General features: G+C 42.3%; 1 protein-coding gene across 1 annotated transcript; it reads left to right on the top strand.

The window, feature by feature from the left end:
* Positions 1 to 1,055: 1,055 nt before the first annotated feature.
* On the top strand, positions 1,056 to 23,795 carry gpt2 (glutamic pyruvate transaminase (alanine aminotransferase) 2). Its single transcript, XM_030077347.1, has 11 exons — positions 1,056 to 1,530; positions 5,340 to 5,429; positions 9,779 to 9,887; positions 12,832 to 12,965; positions 16,326 to 16,569; positions 17,613 to 17,692; positions 18,361 to 18,497; positions 19,914 to 20,088; positions 20,388 to 20,543; positions 21,400 to 21,512; positions 23,615 to 23,795. Exons 1-11 carry the CDS (start codon positions 1,237 to 1,239, stop codon positions 23,751 to 23,753), a joined length of 1,671 nt encoding a protein of 556 aa, XP_029933207.1. The 5' UTR covers positions 1,056 to 1,236; the 3' UTR covers positions 23,754 to 23,795.
* The last annotated feature ends 180 nt before the right edge of the window (positions 23,796 to 23,975 follow it).

Raw genomic sequence — 23,975 nt, 5'->3', positions numbered from 1 at the left:
TTTTTATGGGCATATTTTGAGTTCTGGTATTGGGCTGATTTTTGGGCCGTTTTTATACCCGGTTGGGCGGGTTTTGGGCTGGTTTTGAGTTGCTGTTTTAGTCCAGTCATTTTATGAAAAAACCTAGGACAAATTGCAAGAGAAGCAAACTCAACTGATTTTGTATCCTCAGTTTGTCCTGAGTGAGGGGAAAAAAGTCCCAAGAAATCCCATTGGTGGAAAGTTTTGAAAATCACCTATTTATGACCACAAATTACCAAAAAACACTGTTTTTAACACACGGGGGAAAGGGATCAAAATTTTACTTTCAGATATCACTATAAAAATTCACAAGATGATTACACACACAAAGACAAGAAAAAAAGTCAATTACAAGTTCTTTGAATTATTCTGTTTACACATGCATATCACACATTATCTGATTTGATATGTGCTAATAAGGAATATGAGGACTAAATGCCAGAACAGATATTTAAACAGTGGATTACAAGGTTACTATATATATAGTAACCTTTTAATTCACTGTTATATAGTAACCTTTTAATTCAAGGTTACTATATATATAGTAACCTTTTAATTCACTGTTTAAATGTCTCTTCTGGCATTTATTCCTTATATTCCTTATTAGCACATATCAAATCAGATAATGTGTGATATGCATGTGTAAACAGAATAATTCAAAGAACTTGTAATAGACTTTTTTTCTTGTCTTTGTGTGTGTAATCATCTTGTGAATTTTTATAGTGATATCTGAAAGTAAAATGTTGAACCCCTTTCCCCTGTGTGTTAAAAACAGTGTTTTTGGTAATATGTGGTCATAAATAGGTGATTTTCAAAACTTTCCACCAATGGGATTTCTTGGGACTTTTTTCCGCTCACTCAGGACAAACTGAGGATCCAAAATCAGTTGAGTTTGTTTCTCTTGCAATTTGTCCTAGGTTGACCCCAATTTTGGCCTAAAATTACTGGACTATTTGGCTGCTTTTGTCTCACAGATCTGGCAACCCTGGTAGGGCTGGCGGATGAGGCTCTTATTTTGAAGTGTGGTCCGGAAGCCGTGTGCTGAGTGTCGCGGCTCGGCGCTGGCAGCCGACAGGAGCCTCCATACTTTCAAAGCTTTCTGTGAGCTAAACCGGGTTTTAGTTTTTGAGTCAGTTCGACAGAGAAACCCGTGAAAATCTCCGCCGGTGGTTTTTAGTTCTTGATGAGCCGCGGCGCCGACCCGAAGGCGACATCATGCACCGTCTCAAGCAGCTAGTGGGCCGGTCCCCCGTCGTGCTGTGGCGGTCCGGGTCGCTGCCTCCCTGCGTGTCGCAGTCGGTCCGGCTGCAGACCCAGGGCCCGATGGAGCAGTTCGGCCTGAAGCGCTTCAGCACCGCGGAGGCCACGGCGGAGACCCGGGACGCCGGCAAGCTGCGGGAGAAGATCCTGACCATGGAGACCCTGAACCCGCATGTGAAGGCGGTGGAGTACGCGGTCAGAGGACCCATCGTCATCAAGGCCGGGGACATCGAGAGGCGGCTGCAGCAGGTCAGCACCCAGCCTGGTGATGGAGGTCTAAGCGGCCATACGCGGCGGACGTTTTGTTATGTCGAGATATAATTTAATGTCTGAGGAGATCAAAGATGGTGGAAAACCGCACCACTTTGCCTCGTGGCTTTATTTAAAATAATCATTTATCGTTGAATTAAACGAATAGAGAGGATCTGCCAAACACCTTTCAGAAATACACTCACTTTTAAATTTGGTTCACATCGCTCACTGTAATGGAACGTGAAATGCTTTTGTATGGATAACACACGGACGAGGTGGAAAAGTTGATATTTTATCGAAATAAGCGTTGTTTTGGTCATTATAACGGATGCCAAAATGAAGAGCAGCTCCGAATGATTCGTTAATTGTGTGAAATCATGTTGGTTAAAGTGTGTGTGTGTTTTTGGGAAGCTGGGTAGCGTTGGCGCGGCGCTCCACACAGGTGGGAGTGTGCGGGCTCTGGCAGGATGACACACGGCGGCAGGTTGCATCATCCTGCATCCTCATCCTGCAGCCATGGAGTGTCACTGCAGCTTCACCCCACCGGCTGCGGATCGACACTGTGCAACGAGGAGAGATACAGTTTTATGCTAAATGCACTCATCTATTCATTTAGGAATGAGTGCAACTTGTCCGTAACCTGTTTATCTATCGTAAAGCGCATATATGCATCGAGGTGACAGCCGAACTTAAACCGCAAAGCAGCCGAAATAAAGAGCTTCCTGTCTGAACTTTCAAAATAAAACACTAACACAAGCATTTCCAGCAATTATGCATGGTTTGAGCATTTTTTCCCCAAGATTCCAGGCAAGTAGAATATCTATCTGACACCTTTTTAAATATTTCGCAACAAAATTACATAGGGATAAGCAACAGAAAATACATGCAAAGAGATGTTTTAGGAAAACAAGACTCTGCTCTGGTCTGGAGTGTCAGAGAAAGTGGCTTCTTCTGTTACATGCCTTGGCAAACAGTCAGTGTGGGCAGGGTTGCCAGGTCTGTGAGACAAAAGCAGCCAAACAGCAACTCAAAACCCGCCCAACCGGGTATAAAAAGGGCCCAAAAATCAGCCCAATACCAGAACTCAAAATATGCCCATAAAAATCCATATATGTTGCTTTTTAAGTCCATCAGCATTGCTATAATTGCAAAATGCACTATAATATCTATAAAATAACACCATAAACATTAAAGGCAATTTCCCGAAACAGTTCTTTCACCTATTTAATTTACAGTATATCAGAACTTAAAATATAATATGGGATACCTTACTTCAGCTGAGTGGTGCTGATGATGTGATTGGTCATGTGCTGAGTGGCCTCACACAGCATTGGCATATTATTTGTCTGTGGAGCAGGTGACATATGTGGATAGTTTATATGCTGATCTGGCCCGGAGTCAGTTTGACAGGATTTGGGTATAAACATTGGTCATTAAAAATATGAATCTTTATTCATGTCTGCCCAAGCCCAACCCACGGACAAAATTTGTTACCCGCAGCAACACTTAAAAAGTAGCCCAATTTGGAGGAAAAAAATGCGGACTTGGCAACCCTGAGTGTGGGTCTGATGGTCAGTGAGTAGAGACCATATTAAGAAATAAATGGTCACCTGAGGCACGTGTAAAAGCGCAAAAGTTAAAACCTAGTTCATGTGAGGAAGACAGTACTTAAAAATAAGATTTGAAATGCAATGTAAAACAATACACATAAAACACAATCCATATGAAAATGCAAAACTAGTGCATACAGGATTACATGAATGCCTGTCTAAATAGGTGTGCCTTCAGTTGCCTGATGTTAAGCCATACACTCCTGTGGAAAAGTGCAATTGAATTTACACAGATAAATTAAGATAAATTACTTTTTGATTACAACAAACAGTAAAAAGTTTTGTTGGCAACACTATGACACCAAGTTTGTCTTTGGTTACTGTGATTGATAGTTTATTTATTTATTTATTTATTTATTTAGAGTCATGCACATAAAAGTTCTCAACCCTCATGAGTTTGCAAGACACAAAAAATATACTTGCAGTGATGAAACAGGAACTTCATTGCACAATTACCAATTATTGCCCAAACTCGTTGCTAAACAGAATACTCTGCCTTCTCTCCCAAGCTTGGCAAATAAAATCTCACGCAAAACAAGCCTCCCTTACTTAACCACAACGCAACGTATTTTTATTTTAGTCCTCCGACCAAAACAAGTCAGCAGAAATGGAGGACATTTTACTAAAAAGTACATTCTTATATCTGCGTAAACAGGAAAATAAAACAAAAAAATGAGCTTCATTCTCAGTTTCATGTCCAGCTCACACAGCAAACGGTCATTAAACCTGTCTGTCTGTCTGTCTGCATGTCTGTCTGTTTGCATGTCTGTCTGTCTGCCTGTCTGTCTTTATGGCTAACGGTTATGCTCCTCTGCCCTTGATTGTCCCGACCTGATGAAATCAAAGGTGTTGGATTATAAAATGGCGTTCATCCATTCAGCGCGGTGACATAACTTTTCAAACGGATGCTCAGATTTCCACCAAAGGCCCAAGCTTATTTTTGGGCGGGGGCCTGCCACAGAAAGCCACAGAACTCCCCACTGAAGATCCCAGCGTTACCCCACAAAGTTTTGACACAAGCTTCGTCCTGAGCAAAGGAACTTGAGCTGATGGTGGTCGAGGCGTTTTACCGGCAGCTTGTTCTCTGAGGCCGGCGCATGCTTTGACCTTGAGCAGCCGTCATTGTGGCGTGTCATCAGACATTATGCACATCAGCATATTTCCATGACCAATGATGAATTGCGACAGCGCTAAGTAAGAACATTTAGAATTGACAGTATGGTATTATTACAAGTGCCTGTGTAATAGGTGAGATAACAAACAGGGAATTTACGCTTCATGTTAAAGTCCTGCTTCACTGTGTTTGAGGTTAGTATACAGGCATGGAGGTTCCTCTACCTTTCCACAGGCCCAGAATCCCTACATCTCCTATAGCAGTAGCTGTCATCAGGCTGAGTCAGGCCACCTGTGCCCAGGTGGGTGCAGCCAGTAATTAGCTGGCTTCTTGCTGATTTAATCAATAAGAAATGAAATGAAACATTTTGTCTGTAACCTGATGTTTGTGCTTGTCTGTGCAGTGTCTTTACACTGATGTTTGCTCCTTGTGATTTTCCCTTTCTCATGCCTGTGTCATTGTGGTCACTGGTAGTCTCTGTCAAAGTGAGGGAGGAGCCCAGTCGTCTGTCTCTTTCTGTGTGACCGGACACTGTTGACTAATTAAGGCTGGAAGGAGTGTAAATTCATCCAAGGGGGAAGAGTTAATTATGAGTTGCTCCCTTAAAATATTGTTTTTATTTAGATGTTTGCTCTGCCCTGGTCTGCAGGCCTCCCTCTCTCATTTCCCTATCACCTGAGTGAAGGTTAGGTCCAAGTAGGGTGGGGCCAGGAGGGACCAGGAGGGGTTTCAGGCTCACATTAAATGTGTTGGTGTCGGCTGTAGCTGGAAGCGGCTTGCTGTGGCTGACTGTGCCAGTTATTCTTTGTTTATTTGCTCCTTTTTAATTTTCCTGGGACTTTTTGTTTCTGTTCTCACTAGTTTTACTCGTCTCCAGTGCCAGACAGCCACACTGCAATCCCTCATTTATGTGGAATTGCTACCAGTAATACTACACCACTCTTACCACTAATTGCCACTGGTTGCAGTAATTATGATGTGTGGAGTATTATTGAAGCTCTGCACAGACTGCTGTTAGGTTTGCAGTGGATTACATCCAAATAATAAACCATAAACTGTCTTTTTGTGTCTCGTGTCTCCAGGGAGTGAAGCAGCCCTTCACTGAGGTCATCAAAGCCAACATCGGAGATGCTCATGCCATGGGCCAGCAGCCAATCACCTTCCTCCGTCAGGTGAGGGCTGGACAGGGATCGGTCTGGAGAATCAGGAAGTGCCAGGCCTCCTTTTTTGTTATGAAACTGTAACCTGCGCCACACATACCCCTTTTCCACCAAACCGGCTCCAGGGCTGGTTCGGAGCCCGTGCCTGACTTGGCACCAGTTTTTTGGTTTTCCACCGCCCAAGCACGGGCCAGAACTGGTTCCAAATCGGTTCCAAGCAAGCACCAACGGCGAGCAGGGGCTAAACGGGAGCCAGAGAAAGAACCGATGACGCGGCCCACTGTGCCACACCCACGTGATCACGTTTTACGATGACGTCATGACGTGGCTCTGACTTGGCTCCCCTTGGCTCTTGGCCGGTGGAAAAGCAAACCGGTTCTTTGTTGGCACCAGTTAAGCACCGGCTCTAGCACCAGGTGTTTTTTGGTGGAAAAGGGGCAACAGACGCTGCATGCCATTAGCTGTTTGAGTTCCCCTCAGGCCTTGGTAAAACGTAGTCCTGGGGGAGAGGCGACCAGCGGGGAGGTGAGCAGAGGGGTTTAAATGAAACACACCTGGTCTGGTTTGCAGTCAGAATTTTGTTGCTTTTTACAGGTAGAGACACCTGGCGACTCAAGATAGATAGATAGATAGATACTTTATTCATCCCGAAGGAAATAAACAGTTTTCAGCAGTATCCACAGATTACAGATTAAGTACATCAAAATAAAGAATAATAAAAAATAAAGAATAATAAAAATAAAGAATAATAAAAAATAAAGAATATAAAAAATAAAGAATAAAAGATGACCCTCGAGATCTAAAGATCTAAGTACCCAATGTGCAAAAAACAATGTGCAAAAAACCAATAAAACTAGTGTGCATCGATGAGGGCAATGTGCAAATTTACAGTATAAACAGATGATAAATAAATAAATAGCACCCAGATGATAAATAGATGATTAAAAAAAAAGAAACCCTCAGCATTTTCTTCGGATGATAGTGATATATCGGCATTTGGCCTGCACTGATTCCTGCATTTGAGAATTCAGTATCTCATATTTAGTTTTTTATTACTATTATTAGCCTGTTTTTTTTTTATTATTATTATTAACATTCTTTGGGGTGAGCGGAGGTATACAGCATCAGGTAATGTGACAGATGGGTTGTGTTTCCATAGGATTACTGGAATTACATTGATTGATATTGGTTTGTTTACATCATCTGCCTCTCATACAAGTTGACACTGCATCAGGAGCTAATGGATAACTGCAATGCATTGTGGTTAATTTTCACATTTCAGAATGATCATCGTTGTTGACTTGCTCCCCAGCTGATTGATCGAAAATTAATCAGTTACAACATTTGCTGCTTTCAGCTTCACTGATGCCAAGATTGTCTTTTTTTCCGTTAATATCATTAGAAAATGATTCCTTTAGTTTTTGGCTGCTCTTCAAACTGAGGAAGTCGTTTGAATGCGTCACTGTGGGCTTTGATCACTGTGTTTTGACAATTGATAGACAATGAAAAAAAGAAAATAGTTGCTAGATTAATTGATGGTGAATAATAAGAGTAGTTGCAGCCCTAAGTCTTTACACAGTTGTGTCCAGGGCTGCAGTTGTTTCAGTGAATTTCATTTTCCTGCGTTCTAAATGTGGAGCTGCTCGTGTGACGGCGGAGGCACCGAGTTCTTCTTTTGGGAAATCTAATCTTTGCACGAAATGTTCCACCCGGAAGATGAGCTTTCCGCCGGGCGGGACGGTGCGACAGGTTCAGGCAGACCAGCCGGCACGTCGGGCGCGTGGAAGCCTCCGCAGGTTTTCATTCCATCCAAACACGACGGCCTCTGATTTCGGTGTTTACTTCCTTCTCTGCGGCTCGAGCTGGAGCTGGAGCTGGAGCCGGCGATGTGAGCGGCTGCGGCGCTCGGCTTGGTTGCCAGGGGAACCAGCGGCTTTCCAGGTCACAGGAGTTGATACCACCAGCTTAGGGGAAGCTTTGCCCCCCTCCCCCTCTGAAGGTTTCTTCTTCCTTTTAAGACCTTCAGTCACCGTCCACACAGCCGGCAACCCCATGCAGAGTTTTCCAGTCATACTCAGTGTTTTCACCGTGGGTTTAGTACCTTGATATTTCTGCCCAATATCTTCATAGCGATACGATGGACGATACAAAAATGGGTCATGGGTCAAATGTGGCAACAGTGAGAATTGAGCATTAATCAAAAAACAGCATAATAACACCAACTGGAGGCAGAAAATGCACAAAATATTTCATCAGATCAGACCAATTACTGTCTTTTTTCGTTTTGAAACATTAATATATCATATGTTCATATCTACATAACAATATAATAAGGTTATGGTTCAGCCCTAGCTGATGATTGGACTGGCTATCAAACCTGTTGTTGTTCATGTGACGCACAAACAGAGCAGCACACTCATACAGGGCTGGGCAGTGAAACTAACAATCGGTGTCACAATCAATCAATCAATCAATCAATCAATCAATCATACTTTATTTGTCCCACAGGGGGAAATTCAGTTTAAGTTACATCCCGTCCAAGAAACCCAAAAAAGACATGACAAGTACAGGCTTACAGGATCAGGAGAACTGAATGTTTTCCCCCCAGTATAAATATACAGAAGGTTCAATAAAATATCAGTCAATGTCATGGAAATCTGGATTGTTCAAACTTCACACAGAAGCAAAAAATAAATAATAATCATCTAAATAATTATTGCTATTATCTGCTATAATGCTAACGTTTTATTGTGGTGACATTTTTGGTGCAGTGTAGTGTTGGTTGCTACCAGTCATGCAGAGCTAATTCAGCGCTGTCACAGTGCGTTAGTGCAGGAATGTGCCGCCGTCCAGCCGTGGAGCTTGTTTACATGGTTCAGCAGGCGGTGCCTTCTGTGAAGAGATATCAGAGTATTTGATCTGCAGAAAAGTTTCCAAAGGCGGAAGCAGATTACAAAAAATAAAGCCTCACCTCTTTCTCTTTCTGCTGTTGTGATCGTTTCGTCTCTGCAGCAGCAGCCTGTCAGCGAGGGCGGCTGTAGACTCAGTGAAGCTGCCACACTGCAAAAACTCAAAATCTTACCAAGATTATTTGTCTTATTTCAAGTCAAAAATGTCTTATTTCTAGTCAAAATATCTCATTACACTTAAAATAAGACATGATCACCTCAGAAGTAACTTTAGACAATTTTCACTTGTTTCAAGTGAAAATTCACTTGAAACAAGTGAAAATTTGCTTGTTTCATTGGCAAAATTTGCCAGTGGAAAAAGTGAAAATTCACTTGAAATAAGTGAAAATTGTCTAAAAACAAGTTACTTCTGAGCTGATCATGTCTTATTTTCAGTGTAATGAGATATTTTGACTAGAAATAAGACATTTTTGACTTGAAATAAGACAAATAATCTTGGTAAGATTTTGTGATTTTGCCGTGCAATGTTTCCCTCGATGTCCATTTTCATCAAACTCTGCTTTGCAGTGGGATTCAGTAAGAAGGGAAATCACGATATTGTTTTGTTCTGAATCGGCCCAAGTCACAGCAACGTCTCTTCAGAGTCCAGATGCTGAGGAGGAGGTTGGGGTTCTGGGCTCAAACCAGCAGGATTTCCTTCTGACTGGATCCCAACAGGAGGAGAACAAACTAGTTTTCCCAAGTTTCTTCTCATAAATTTGTGACTTCGTAATCTCAGCATTTTCAGTTTTTTCCCATAAATTTTTTTAGTTTTTTTCTTGAAATATTACCCCCCCCTCTACCCTGGCTGTGTTTTTTTCCTCCCTAAAATGGCCCTAATACGCTGTCCTAAGGAAGTGCAGTGAACTTCGAAACATGAATGAAAAAAACATTGATAAAAAGAAATGATTTGTGCCAGCAGTTTGGGACACCAAGCAAAAACTACGGCCACAGAAGCTCCCTGGCAGCCGACCATGGCCTTGGTGTGTCACGGCCTTTAGAGCCAGGATTAAAACAGATTATTTAGAGTTGCTCTTTTCTGCCCAAATTCAACTCCAGAGATGAATGAGAGGCCGGCGGGAGGCTCTTATTAGCTTTCCCTTTTTTTCCACAATAATCTGGGACGTTGTTCTAGTTGTTCTCTTCTGTAAAGAGGAGAAAGCCCAGGAAGGAGGTTATATTTCAGCGGGTCTTCATCACAGCGCGGCTAAACGAACCGTCATGTTGGATTATTGATCAGCGTCGGTGACTCAGCCGCCGCTTCCAGGGCTCACTCTTACAGGCTGTTTGAAACTCAACACTGATCCTCGCAGATTAATTTTTAAATGTTTTTTTTTTGTTTCCCCTCCTGCTCCCTGTGTTGTTGGGTGTGTGTCGTACTGAACCTGTTTCCTGCTCTCCGTCTCTCTGCAGGTGGTGGCTCTGTGTTGTTTCCCTGAGCTGCTGGACAGCCCCGCGTTTCCAGACGATGCCAAACAGCGAGCTCAACGCATCCTGCAGGGCTGCGGAGGACACAGCCTCGGTGTGTGTGTGCACGCGCGTGTGTGTGTGTGTGGAGGGTAAATTATGACAGTGCAGGAGCTGGTAGAAGGCAGTGCTGACATGGTGGCATTGTTGGCTGCTGGCACTCGGCGGGCCTGCAGACAAAGAGGAGGCTGTTGGGATCCGTCTGGTGGAAAAACACAAAGCCTGGCAGTCGGTGTTTAAATTCTGATCTGTGTTTACTGGACCAAAGAGGATAAATGACTGCGGCTACACACAGTCTTAAAGCTTTTAAAATGCCTCAGCTCTCCTGTAAATACCTCAGTCAGTTTTATGGTCTGTGACCGACATGTAAACTGGTCACTGAACGCACCAGTGTGACTTACTCTGAGAGGTTGGAGGTGAAACCAAGGACACTGAAATGCAGCTTGACCCCAAAGTTTGAGCCGGAGCCATTAGTCCTAATTTGAACTTGAATGCTTTCAAACCAAAGGAACGGGTAGAACCGGTAGAACCGGCGTATTTCCAAGAGGTTCCCGTTGCTGTGGCAACAGCTGTAATGTTCACTGACGTCACCACATAGGCAGAAGAGGATTTTTTAATTACTTTATTGAAACTTCCATGGTGACAAAAGCAGCAGCTGCTGACGTCATAAGATTGTAAAGAGTTTTCTTTGACACACAGGAAGCCAGTGCCGTGATTTGAGATTTTACTTTACAGGAATGAAACATCAATAATTGTGATAGATGGTGGTTTTCAGCCCCAGAAATGCAACTTTTTTTCCCTTTTTAACAAAACAACTTACAGGGGCGGGCAATCATGTGCCATGGAGGGCCGAGAGGCTGCAGCTTTTCTTTCCAACCCAAAACTCCACCAGGTGATTTCACTGATTACCTCGCCTTCAAGCAGAGAGCAGGGACTAATCAGTGAAATCAGCTGGTGGAGTTTTTGGTTGGAAAGAAAACCTGCCCTGCGTTCCAATACTCATACGACCATACTATTTAGTAGGGGAAAAAAGAATTAGCGTGCATATTTCATACTAAACTACATACTTTGTAAGGGCAGCTGCAGTACATACTGAAAGTAAAAAGTATACACTGCAAAAACTCAAAATCTTACCAAGATTATTTGTCTTATTTCAAGTCAAAAATGTCTTATTTCTAGTCAAAATATCTCATTACACTTAAAATAAGACATGATCACCTCAGAAGTAACTTGTTTTTAGACAATTGTCTCTTGTTTCAAGTGAAAATTCACTTGAAAACAAGTGAAAATTTGCTTGTTTCATTGGCAAAATTTGCCAGTGGAAAAAGTGAAAATTCACTTGAAATAAGTGAAAATTAGCTAGAAACAAGAAACAAATTTTGCCAATGAAACAAGCAAATTTTCACTTGAAAGAGACAATTATCTAAAAACAAGTTACTTCTGAGGTGATCATGTCTTATTTTAAGTGTAATGAGATATTTTGACTAGAAATAAGACATTTTTGACTTGAAATAAGACAAATAATCTTGGTAAGATTTTGAGTTTTTGCAGTATAAGTATGCGATTTGGAACGCAGGGCTGCAGCCTCTCGGCCCTCCGTGGCATATGATTGCCCACCCCTGACTTAAACACATATTTTCCACCATCGTACAGGGGTGTAGCGGTGGGTTCTGCGTTGGAGCAGCCAGCACTGAGTCTTGGTGATGGTCGTGGTTCTCCTTAGGGACGTTCTTCAAAAGAGAGACTGTTTTTGTCCTGTAAGATCTGGGTCACAGTGGATTCTGCCATCTGCAAATGTTGTCTGGGTAGCCAACCTTAAATTACCAGTGTTTGGCAGGTTAAATTTCAGCGTCAGGATTTGGACTATGGCTCTTGAGGCTGAATATGCTTGAAAGTGTAAGTCGATCTGCCCAACGAGCAGCAGACTCATTTCTGGAATACGTTCCGTGAGGCCGTGAGACCGTGTTCAGACACTGACCGGACCGCAGTCCTGGGCAAATGATCTCATGATATCCAGTATAACGTACGGGCACGAGTTTCCCAGATCGAGTGACATCATTAATGACTTAAGCGAGGATCGATTGCTCATGAAGGGAAATCTAGTTTTAGATTGCGTCTTATGGAAGCAGCAACAACAATGCACAGTTTATCTGATGCATGATGCTCATTTTCAATCAAAACAGTCACAGTTACCATTTGATTAAAAAGAATTTATTCACAACTGGCAAAAAATAAGCCTGTTAATTACACAAAGGCATCAACTATTGAATGCAGTAACTTGGAGAATGTAAGAAGAAAAGTAAACATTGCAAATAAAAACTGCAGCAAGTAAAATAAATCAGCATTTTAAAAAACAGAATTAACTCATCCAAATGGGAGAGAGCCTGAAATTAAACTCCAACAGGTATGCATGTATTAAAAAAATTTGAGCACAAGTATTAGAGCAATTGATTAGTCATGCTCAGTATCCACTAAATTAAACTGATCGGCCCACCACAGCGCCACCAACAGGCCAACAAGTCCCCAAGCTCCTCAGAAACTACACATCATCATCATCATCACACAACAAACAAACAAACAAACACAGTTACAGCCATGGTGACCTCACAGTCCCTGTTTACTTGTTGCCACATTAAAACCAGGCTCAGACACGTACAGCTTTACAGATTATCATCCCCAGGAATACAGGAGGCATCGGGAATCACAGATTATTTCACAGGAGTTTGGAAAATTCAGGGAAAAAAAAGAACAAACACCAGTGAAATCTGTGAAAACCAGGTCACTGGACGTTGTAAAGTGGCTGCTTTGAACTCCAAAACTATTTTTAGAACCCGGGACATCTTTTTTTAGTCGGGCATCTTTGAACGCCATCCTCCAGTGACTCAGCAGGCTTAATCACAGGTCGATTGTTATATCATATATCAGATCTGCAGTTAATATGCATGTAAAAATAATATTGTATGTGTGTGTGTGTGTGTGTGTGTGTGTGTGCGTGCCAGGCTCCTACAGTGCCAGCCAGGGGGTGGAGTGTATCCGTCAGGACATCGCCGCCTACATCGAGCAGAGGGACCAGGGCATCCCGGCCGACTGGAACAACATCTACCTCACCACGGGAGCCAGCGACGGCATCATGGTACGAAACCGAACCCCGAGAGGGGCGGGGCGCCGACGGGCTGTTGACACACTGAGGGAAACATGCAACACACAGTCCACAGGGCGCAGTTTACCCCCCAGATTAGCCTCAGTCCTCCTGCTGTCGTCCGTCAGGGTCGACCCTCCTGACCCTCACAGAGGAGAGCCTCCAGCTCTGAGAGACACGAGAGTGGAAACAAAATAGAAACCGAACGGGTAGAAGCGGTGTGGGCCTTTAGGTCACGGCAAATAAGAGTACACTACTCACAAAAAGTTAGGGATATTCAGCTTTCGGGTGAAATTTCAGGATGATCCTAAAATGCATTCTAACCTTTACAGGTGAACTTAATGTGACCTTCTGTAAACTTTTGAATGCACATGTCCAACTGTTCAATGTTTCAGTACTTTTTGCACAAGTTGCTGCTCTCTAACAAGGAGTTTAACGGCAAAATTCACATCAGGTGTTTGATGCTCCAGCTCATCGAGGTCGTATCATTAGGGAACGGCTGCTGGAGACTGGGGTACCTCAGATGGAGTGGCCTGCACTTTCTCCAGACCTGAATCCCATAGAAAACCTATGGGATCAGCTGAGTCGCCGTGTAGAGGCTCGGAGCTCTGTACCCCAGAACCTCAATGTCCTGAGGGCCGCCCTTCAAGAAGAGTGGGATGCCATGCCTCAGCAGACAATAAGTCGACTTGTGAACAGCAGGAGACGTCGTTGTCAAGCTGTAATTGATGCTCAAGGGCACATGACAAGTTACTGACACTGACATTTTTTGTTGTGGTATATCCACCACTGTTGTTGGCTTTTGTTTCAAGAAATTGTTTGAGATGAGGAAATCACCAGTGCATGCTTCTACTTAAATGCCCTACTTTCATGATATAATATCACTGTAGCATGAACTTTTTACATTTTCCATAAATTTCACCCAAAAGCCAAATATCCCTAACTTTTTGTGAGTAGTGTATTTCCGGGTGTTCCCTGTTGCCATGGTAACAGCTGTTAAGATTCAACCGATGACACGGCGTCAGCAGAAGAATTTGTTGACATCATGAGAACTGATGATAAAATTAAAAAAACGTTGATTGTGGGAGGAGCCGAGTTGGTGGCTTTGCCGGAACATTGTTTGCAACAACACAACTCATTAGGATGAACTTATTAGCTGATATTAATGTTAGAATTAACCTCCAGTCATTTTGAAATAACTTTATTGGCAGCAGATGATTTGAACTTTAACCTCCTCCTTCGTTGTTGCTGTGAGCCGCTCACGTCACCGCGGACGTTTCAGTAAAGTTGTTCAAACAAACTCTTCTGCCGACGTCATGACATCAGTGAATGCTACAGCTGTTGCCATGACAACGTGAACCAGCTGGAAATACTCTGATTTGCCGTGAAGCAAAGGCCCACGCCGGCTCGGCCCGCTCAGTTCCTGTGGGAAAACCAAACTTCCCATGAGGCCTCAGTGATGTCGGGGCCTGCAGGCTGTGGAGGCTGGAAGGAGCCGGACTTCATCCTGTTAGTGAAGCGGCGCTGAGGTTGGAAACCGCAGGAGGGATCAGTGTTTGGGCCCCAGGGTGTTTCTAACTCTGTGAAATGTCCTCCGTTTCCCAGGCTGTTGTAAAACCAAGCAGATCAGTCATGAGACCTGATGGTTCCCAGATGGCCTCGGCACTGACGGCGAGGGAAACCGCTGAAATGTGCAGAAAACATTTGATTACAGCCTTAAAATGCACATTTCACATTGTTACAGGCTTATGCAGAAAACCCAAAAAAATACAAAGGCTGAAGTCTGCGTGCAGATTTCTTCCAAGTTTTCCCCTTTCCATTTGTGTTTTTTGTTTGTTTGTTTGTTTGTTTTTTGTTCTCAAGTGCAAACCAACAGTACCTCAGTTTGGGAGAGAAACATACTTTTATTTTGAAGGGACAGGTGGAGATGAGAGGATGTTTACAGAGCTGTGAAGGTTTTATTGGTTGAAATTTTAATTTCCAGCCACTGGTGCAGGATGACGTCACTGTTTAAGATGCTCTTACAGGAAGTCGAGGTCATGTGAGGTCGTTTCATGGAGGCCTTTGTGTCGTCTGTGTTTTCAGTGTGAGCCTGTAGCTCTGTGAGAGGTGTGCGTTTGAAGGCTCTAATAAAAAGTCGTTTCCCTCCCCGTCACTTTAATAGTTGCTCTTTCTTGGGAACGCTGGTTTCCCTCTTTGTGGTGTGCTGCTGTCTTCCCAGTAGATGGCGCCAGTGTTACACGTTTACAGACACTCTGCCAGACGTCGTCGTGTCTGTAGACTTTGTGGTTGACTTCCCTCTCGGTGTAGTTTGTTTGTTTGTTTGTCAGGATTATTTTCAGTCTGTTCTCTTTGATCCAAGTTGAAGCAGAAGATGTTTTGAACTGTTGGACGTGACGTGGACTCTCTGGTGTTCACATGTGAATCCTGTCAGTTTTTAAACCTGATTTACACCGTTTACATTACAATTTACAACGAACCAATTTGGATTTGTCTTTGCTGTTCGGGGCCCCAGACTCTGGAACGCCCTGCCGGAGGGCCTCAGGCAGGCAAACTCTGTCATCTTTTAAATCCCTTCTTAAAACTCACTTCTACCGTTTGGCTTTTTCTTAGTTGCTGGTTCTGTCTTTTATGGTCTTTTACTATTTTATGGGGACCCCTTCTGGTTTTATTGTAATTTCATTTTGTTTTATCCTCACTTCTGTTTTATTTTTTAAAATTTTATTGTATTTTATTGTATTATTTTATTATTTTTATGTTGTTATTTTATTATGAAGCACTTTGTAACTGTGTGTTTTGAAAAGTGCTATACAAATAAAGTTATTAGTATTATTATTAGTATTATTATTTATGACATTGGTAGTCAAACATGTGCACAATATTAGTCCTGGGCAATATCAACAAAATCAAATATGATCATTTCTTTGACCAAATACCTTGATATTGATATTGTGACGATATCGTAGGGATGGCTGTTGGTTCTTTCATGTGGCATTTCCACACAAGAGATTTTTTACCTAACACTTATCAGTAATGTAGATATGAGGACAAGCAGGGGTAGAAGTGAATACACTCATTTGTATTTACATTGATTTGTATCGGGTTTATTTTCTGTGTCTTGCCTTTGAGAACTGAGAGTGACGTGATGCTGAAACATTTTCCTGAATATTTCTCATCCAACTGCTGGACTTTTTTGAATGAATGTGTTTTGCTCAGTGTGTGTGTGTGTGTGTGTGTGTGTGTGTGTGTGTGTGTGTGTGTGTGTGTGTGTGTGTGTGTGTGTGTGTGTGTGCGCTTCGTCTGTGTGGCTTGGTGTTTTGACTCGGTCCCGCTGTGTCCCCTGTGTGTGTCCAGAGCATCCTGAAGCTGCTGGTGTCGGGTCAGGGCAGCTCCAGGACGGGCGTGATGATCCCCATCCCGCAGTACCCGCTCTACTCGGCGGCCATCTCTGAGCTGGAGGCGGTGCAGATCAACTACTACCTGGACGAGGCCAACTGCTGGGCGCTGGACATCGGAGAGCTGCGGCGGGCGTACCGGGCCGCCAAGCAGCACTGCCAGCCCCGAGTCCTCTGCATCATCAACCCCGGAAACCCCACCGGTGGGATTTTGCTCCATATTCACTCCTGATCTGGTCTGGTCTGGTCTGATCTGGTCTGATTTGGTCTGGTCTGGTCTGGTCTGGTCTGATTTGGTCTGGTCTGATCTGATCTAGTCTGATCTGATCTAGTCTGGTCTGGTCTGATCTGATCTAGTCTGATCTGGTCTGGTCTGGTCTGGTCTGGTCTGTTGTGACTTGTTACTGTGAGTCAGTCTGAGCGCAGACTCTGACTGAAGGTTTTGCACAGGCAGATCATGGATGTTTTTAATGCTTTGGTTTTACACCCTATGAAATGAGTTTAATTTTTTTCAGCTTCCTTTCTTCTTCCATTTAAATTTTTTGTGATATTTCTGTTTTATGATTTAATTACATTTTATCATGAGAAAGAGTGTCTAATCATGTGGAGGATGGTTCAGTAAGAAAATATTCAAGATTGAATGAATATCAGTGAATTTGATGAAACACAACATCAGAGAAAATGCTTCAGGACAGTTAAAACGCAAAACACTGAATAACTGCAGATGAAACTTACAGGATAGGTGTTGTCCTGACTCCCAGTCACCTGCAGCCGCAGTGTGACATCAAACCCTGTTCATTCGGCTGAGGTGCTGACGGCAATGTCCTGACGGATACATTCGGCTACCATTATAAACAGTTTTAATGGTAGTGAAACCTGTGATTTTTTTTTTTTTTTTTATCAATCACATCGACTAAAGATATGAGAGTTCAGTTCAGTTCATTTCCATCCAGTGATCAGTTGATGGTTGGATGGATGCAACTTTTTGTGTTTTGACAGATGAGAGTCCATGTTACTGACTGTGTTACTGACTGTTACTGACTGTGTTACTGACTGTGTCACTGACTGTTATTGACTGTGTTACTGACTGTTACTGACTGTTACTGACTGTGTTACTGAGTGTTACTGACTGTGTTATTGTGTTACTGACTGTGTTATTGTGTTACTGACTGTGTTATTGTGTTACTGACTGTGTTACTGACTGCGTTACTGACTGTCTTACTGACTGTGTCCCCCCCCCCCCCAGGTCAGGTCCAGAGTAAGAAGTGCATCGAGGAGGTGCTTCACTTCGCCTACGAGGAAAACCTCTTCGTCATGTCTGATGAGGTAACATCCACCGACAAAACGCTGAGAGACACTGAATACTGATCTGATCTGGTCTGGTCTGGTCTGGTCTGAGCTGAGCTGATCTGGTCTGGTCTGGTCTGGTCTGGTCTGAGCTGAGCTGATCTGGTCTGAGCTGATCTGATCTGATCTGATCTGATCTGATCTGGACTCTCAGACGTTTCTGTTTCATTACATTTGAAGAAAAAAAAAGAAATATCAGTCTCTGTCAGTATCATAAGGCAGGAAGGCTGTTTCTATAACTGGACCTCGGGCTGCATGCTCCTCGTTATTGAGCTGTAAATGAAGTCTTAGTGGACTGTGTGTGTGTGTGTGTGTGTGTGTGTGTGTCTGTCTTATAACATCAAGACAAACATGGAGCCATAAAAGGAGTATACTTTGAAATGTTTTAACTTGTGTCATGAGGAAGGAAAGCTCTGTGTGTCCAAAGGTCGCCTTGACACTGAAGCAGCCGTGAGACAGTTTACAGATTTATATTTCCTAAAACAGATCCTGAGTGCAGCCGCTGAAGCTCCAAGTCACAACCAGCTGCAGTTTAGTGTTTGAACTGGATGTTAGTTGTGTTTTGCTGAGTCGGGCTGTGTGTGTATGTGTGTGTGTGTGTGTGTGTGTGTGTGTGTGTGTGTGTGTGTGTGTGTGTGTGAGAGCAGGTGTACCAGGACAACGTCTACTCCCCGGACTGCCAGTTCCACTCCTTCAAGAAGGTCCTGTACGAGATGGGCCCCGAGTACTCCAGCAGCGTCGAGCTCGCCTCCTTCCACTCCACCTCCAAGGGCTACACCGGAGAGTGAGTCGCCACTGACACACACACACACACACACACACACACACACACATATGAAGGACGAAAAATGACAAAACACTAAATAAATGAATAAATACACATATAAATATATAAATGCATAAATAATTAAATTAATAAATATGTCTACATGTATTTATTTATTTATTTCTGTTTTTATTCATGCATTTATTCATTTATATATTTATTTCTACATTTATTTATTTATGTATTTATTTATTTATACATTTATTTATTTATATATTTATTTATTTCTACATTTATTTATTTATATATTTATTTTTACATTTATTTATTTATACTTTTATTTATTTATACATTTACACATTTATTTATTCCTTTTTTTATTTCTACATTTATTTATTTATTCCTACATTTATTTCTGTATTTCTACATTTCCACATTTATTTATTTCTGTATTTCTGTGTCGTATGTTAATGAGGTGGGCGGTTTTTACATAATAAATGTGGAAATGTAGAAATACAGAAATAAATGTAGGAATAAATAAATAAATGTAGAAATAAAAGAAGGAATAAATAAATGAGTAAATGTAGAAATAAATAAAAGTATAAATAAATAAATGTAAAAATAAATATATAAATACATAAATAAATAAATAAATAAATGTAGAAATAAATAAATATATAAATAAATAAATGTAGAAATACACAAATAAATAAATAAATACATGTAGAAATATTTATTAATTTAATTATTTATGCATTTATATATTTATATGTGTATTTATTTATTTATTCATTTATTTATTGTTTTGTCATTTTTCGTCCTTCATACACACACGTTTTTGTCTTTGCATCTTTGTAAGGACGTTGTACAGACTAAAGACTTTTCCTAGCCCTAACCATAACCAGTGTATGCCTAACCCAAACCTTTACCCTAACCTTAACCGAAACCTAATCCTAATCTTAATCCTACCCTTAACCCTAACCTAACTCGGAGCAACCCAAAACCAAAGAACCAAAACAAAAAGCAAGCCTGTATCCAGGCCCCCTGCTGGCCGTGTCTCAGGCCTGCAGCTGATCCCCTCAGCAGATTCTACTCTGACATGGGATTCAGGAACAAGGAGATCCTGCTGATCTGACCCAGAATCAGCAGATTGTTTTCTTCTGAATGGGCCCAAGTCACAGCAACGTCTCTTCAGAGTCCAGATGCTGAGGAGGAGATTGGGGTTCTGGACTCAAACCAGCAGGATTTCCTTCTGACTGGATCCCAACAGGAGTTTTTTTATTTATTTTTTATTATTATTATTTAAATTTGTGTTTTTTTCTCATAACTTTACCACTTTAACTCGCTGTGACCGGCGTGTACGGGGGATTGTTCTTGTCTTTCGCTCCTCGCCTGTCATGTGACCACACCTGTCCCGTGTCGTCGTCCTCTCAGGTGTGGTTTCCGCGGCGGCTACATGGAGATCCTGAACATGGACCCCGAGGTGAAGGCCCAGCTGGTCAAGCTGCTGTCGGTCCGGCTCTGCCCCCCCGTCTCCGGACAGGCCGCCATGGACGTCATCGTCAACCCGCCCAGACGGCACGAGGCCTCCTACACACAGTTCACCAAGGTGTGTGTGTGTGTGTGTGTGAGAGAGAGAGAGAGAGAGAGAGAGAGAGAGAGGGACAGAGTGAGGGAGGTAAAGGTGGCCCAGGCTCTTTTTAGCCTCAGTATCAGGCAGCTGGCCATGTTTCATAAAATTAGTTTTTTGTTCCATTTTTGCATTTTTTTTTTCAACTTTCTGAAAGAAGTAAAGTGAATTTGCTCGGTTTAAAGGGTTAAATTAACTTACAGGTGAGACGACCGGAGCGACCCGGTTCTGTCCCGCTGTCCCTGAATGTGTCTTTGTTGTGTTGCGTTCGTGTCCAGGAGAAAAACTCGGTGCTCGGCGCTCTGGCCGAGAAAGCCAAGATGACGGAGCAGATCCTGAACTCGGTGCCCGGGATGAAGTGCAACCCGGTGCAGGGAGCCATGTACGCCTTCCCCCAGATCTTCATCCCGCCCCGCGCCGTGCAGGAGGCCCAGGTCTGTCCCACGGCGCCCCCTAACCCTCTCTCTGACGGCACTGCAGCTGGGTCACGCTCACCGTGCACTGCAGAGGCTTAACGAGGCGGCACGCAGGACAAAATTAATTTGTCTCTCAGCCGACTTCATGAAAAACATCAACAGGGCGTTTCAGCTTCTGTTAAATTAGGAAAAACAGCAAAGAGAAACGCAAAAGTTCAGTTTCCCTCTTTGTTTCATATTGAACATGAACCTGGAGCTCAATTACAACGATGTATGATGACTTACTAGTTATATTATTATGAATATTATTGGTAGTAGTAGTAGTAGTAGTAGTAAACTTATGTAAAGTTATGTAAACTTACTTAATTCAAGATGATAAGGAGACCTTATTAGTAAGTGAGTAAGAAAGTAAAGCTTTATTTATCAGTTACAAAGTGTTTTACACGTTTGGAAAATAAAAACAAATTATAAAGAATAGGAAAAGGGAATATAATAAAATCTAAATACATGTTAATATCAGCAACAGCATAAAATTCATTATAAAATGATAAATAAATGTGTTTAAAAATGTACAGTGCATATAGAAATGTAAAAATACAAGCAGTTTATATTAATATAAAACAGCCACATCTAAGATCAACACAACCTTTAACCAAAATATTAAACTCACCTGTTAAACGTGAAAATGAAGGACATGACAGCAGTTCTCACTTTGTCTCTGTGGACTGTATCATCACACATCATAAATTAATATAACAAATAAAAACAAACGTGTTGTAATTGGAAGTGTCTTACTTTGTGTGTGTGTGTGTGTGTGTGTGTGTGTGTGTGTGTGTGTGTGTGTGTGTGCGTGTGTGTGTGTGTGTGCGTGCAGGCTCTGTCCGTGGCTCCTGACATGCTGTACTGCCTGAAGCTGCTGGAGGAAACGGGCATCTGTGTGGTTCCAGGCAGCGGCTTCGGCCAGCAGGAGGGAACCTACCACTTCAGGTGGGGCTGACGACACCGATCAATAACTGATACTGACTAATCACCCATACACATCCACATCCTCTGGTAATCATTAACACGCACGTCATGTTACAGTGTGTGCAGCAGTAATCTGTTAATAAGTAGGTCACTGTGTATTAAGGGAACATCATTAATTATCATTTCATTGTTTCACTGTAAAATATCTCTTAATTAAAATTTAATTAACTATCAGTTCATTGTTTATTAACAGAGATGGACAGAGTACTCGACCCCAGTACTTGAGTCAGAGTAAAAATACTACTGGTCATAATTTACTCCGTTACAAGTAAAAGTAGCTCAGTGGACATGTTACTCGAGTAAGAGTAAAAAAGTACTTGCTTTTAAAGGTACTCAAGTATCCAAGAGTACATGCTTTTAAATTTACTTTAAGTAAAAGTAAGAGTAAATTTCTTATTTTTCACATCAATGAATTACTGTAATTTTTTCAGTTTATAGGACCTTGTAACTCGTTTCAGAGAATTAACTCTTTGAAACCACCTGCACTGATGTGCTTGTGTGTAGAACCACCATGTTCTCCAAAGGCTGCAGAAACACCCATAAAAACAAATCAAATCAATGAGATCATAAGAGGACAGTAATTGTCATTTTCACGTTTTATTAAACACCCCCACACACACATCAGGCAAGGCATTTTCTACCCCCCCCTCACTGAGGGGAGCAGTGAAGAAATTCCTTTACAGCAGCAGTTTAACCTTTTTATATCAAGGTCCATTATTTATTCAGCATTTACTGTATTGATGTGGCACCACAGGAGATTACAGGCAAACTCTGATAAAAATAACAATTCTTTAATTAAGTAATGCAGATGTTTAACAATCATTTATCATTCCATGGGGCTAAATCAAGTCGGACAGTTCCCGAATCCCAGTGCCGGGCGTCGGGGTTCTGCCACTTGGTTTCCTGGTTTCATGGTTTGTAGCTTACCCTGTGCCATACCATCTACTATCTGTGTATTTCATTTTCTCATATTTATTATTACCATCGTTTCAACATTTCAACATCTCATATTCTTAGGTTAGTGTATTGTATATACTTAGCCCTTATTGTCTTTAGTGTATATATTTAGTGTATTTAGTCTCTATTGTATATACTTCTTAATTTTAATTTTAATTTTATTTTATGTTTCTTATTGATGATGCTGTTGTAACGTGGGAATTTCCCAGTTTGGGATCAATAAAGTATATCTATCTATCTATCTATCTATTTAACTCTTAAGTGAAAATTTTAATCAAGTGGACCCGTACCGCTCCAACTAACTCTCCATCATTTAGCTCGGGACCAGCTGGAACCCCCTCACAGACCAGTGGTGGTCCCTGGACCACTGGTTGAGAAATCACTGCTTTACTTTCTCCTCCTGCTCCTCCATTGTCGCGCTCTTGTTTTGAGTTGTTGTGAGCCAAAAGAGCGTGGTGACTTTGGCGTTCTCCTTATATGGGCAGGGGATGACGTATGACGTAAGGTTTCCTTCTTTGACAAACAGCTTGTGTCCAATAGTATTTAAAAAAAAAAAAAAAAAAAAAAAAAAAACACGGCCGACCTTAAAGTAACAGGTACTTTTCAGCCTTCCTAGAAATGTACTTGAGTAAGAGTAAAAATATTTGTCTTGGAAATGTATTTGAGTAAGAGTAATAAGTATCAAAGAAATGTAATACTCAAGTAAAGTACACATCCTCAGAGTGTGTACTTAAGTACAGTACTCAAGTAAATTTACTCCGTTACTGTCCACCACTGGTTATTGATGACGGTTGTTATAAAGTGTTAACCAACACGTCTTCCTCAGTCTGACCAGCAGCCAAACAAACCTGAAGCATTCATTCATTTTCAGAGCCTCTTACTGATCTGATCTGGGATCAGTTAATCTGGACTCAAACGATGTTTCAGTCACAGATTTAATTTAGAACAGAGTCATTTTTCTGTCACTTTACAAATCAATTAATCGTTAGTCTGGACCAAGGTGCCCAGAGAGATGTTATAAAACTTTGACGTGTGTGTGTGTGTGTGTGTGTGTGTGTGTGTGTGTGTGTGTGTGTGTGTGTGTGTGTGTGTGTGTGTGTGTCCAGGATGACGATCCTGCCGAGTGCAGAGAAGCTGAAGGTCCTGCTGGAGAAGGTGAGGGATTTCCACCTCAGGTTCCTGCAGGAGTATTCGCCGCAGGAGGCGCCGGTCAGAAGAACCTCGCAGGAACACTCAGAGACCTAAACACGGCCGGGCGCCAAACAAACAAACAAACAAAAACAACAACTCTCTTACTCTTACAACGGCCTCAGATCGCTTTCAGTTTGCTGTGGTTTTTCAGGACTTGTGCAGAAACTCTGTGCCTTCCTGTCAGGACAGACGGGACGGGGCGTCTGTCCCGCCGGCGCCGCCCCGCCCCCAAGCAGGCGAGACGTCACCGAGCGCACACCGGAGCCTGGAGTGCAC

Source organism: Myripristis murdjan, chromosome 3, assembly GCF_902150065.1.
Source record: "Myripristis murdjan chromosome 3, fMyrMur1.1, whole genome shotgun sequence".
Classification (NCBI taxonomy): domain Eukaryota; kingdom Metazoa; phylum Chordata; class Actinopteri; order Holocentriformes; family Holocentridae; genus Myripristis; species Myripristis murdjan.
This window is presented reverse-complemented; position numbering and strand designations above follow the sequence as displayed.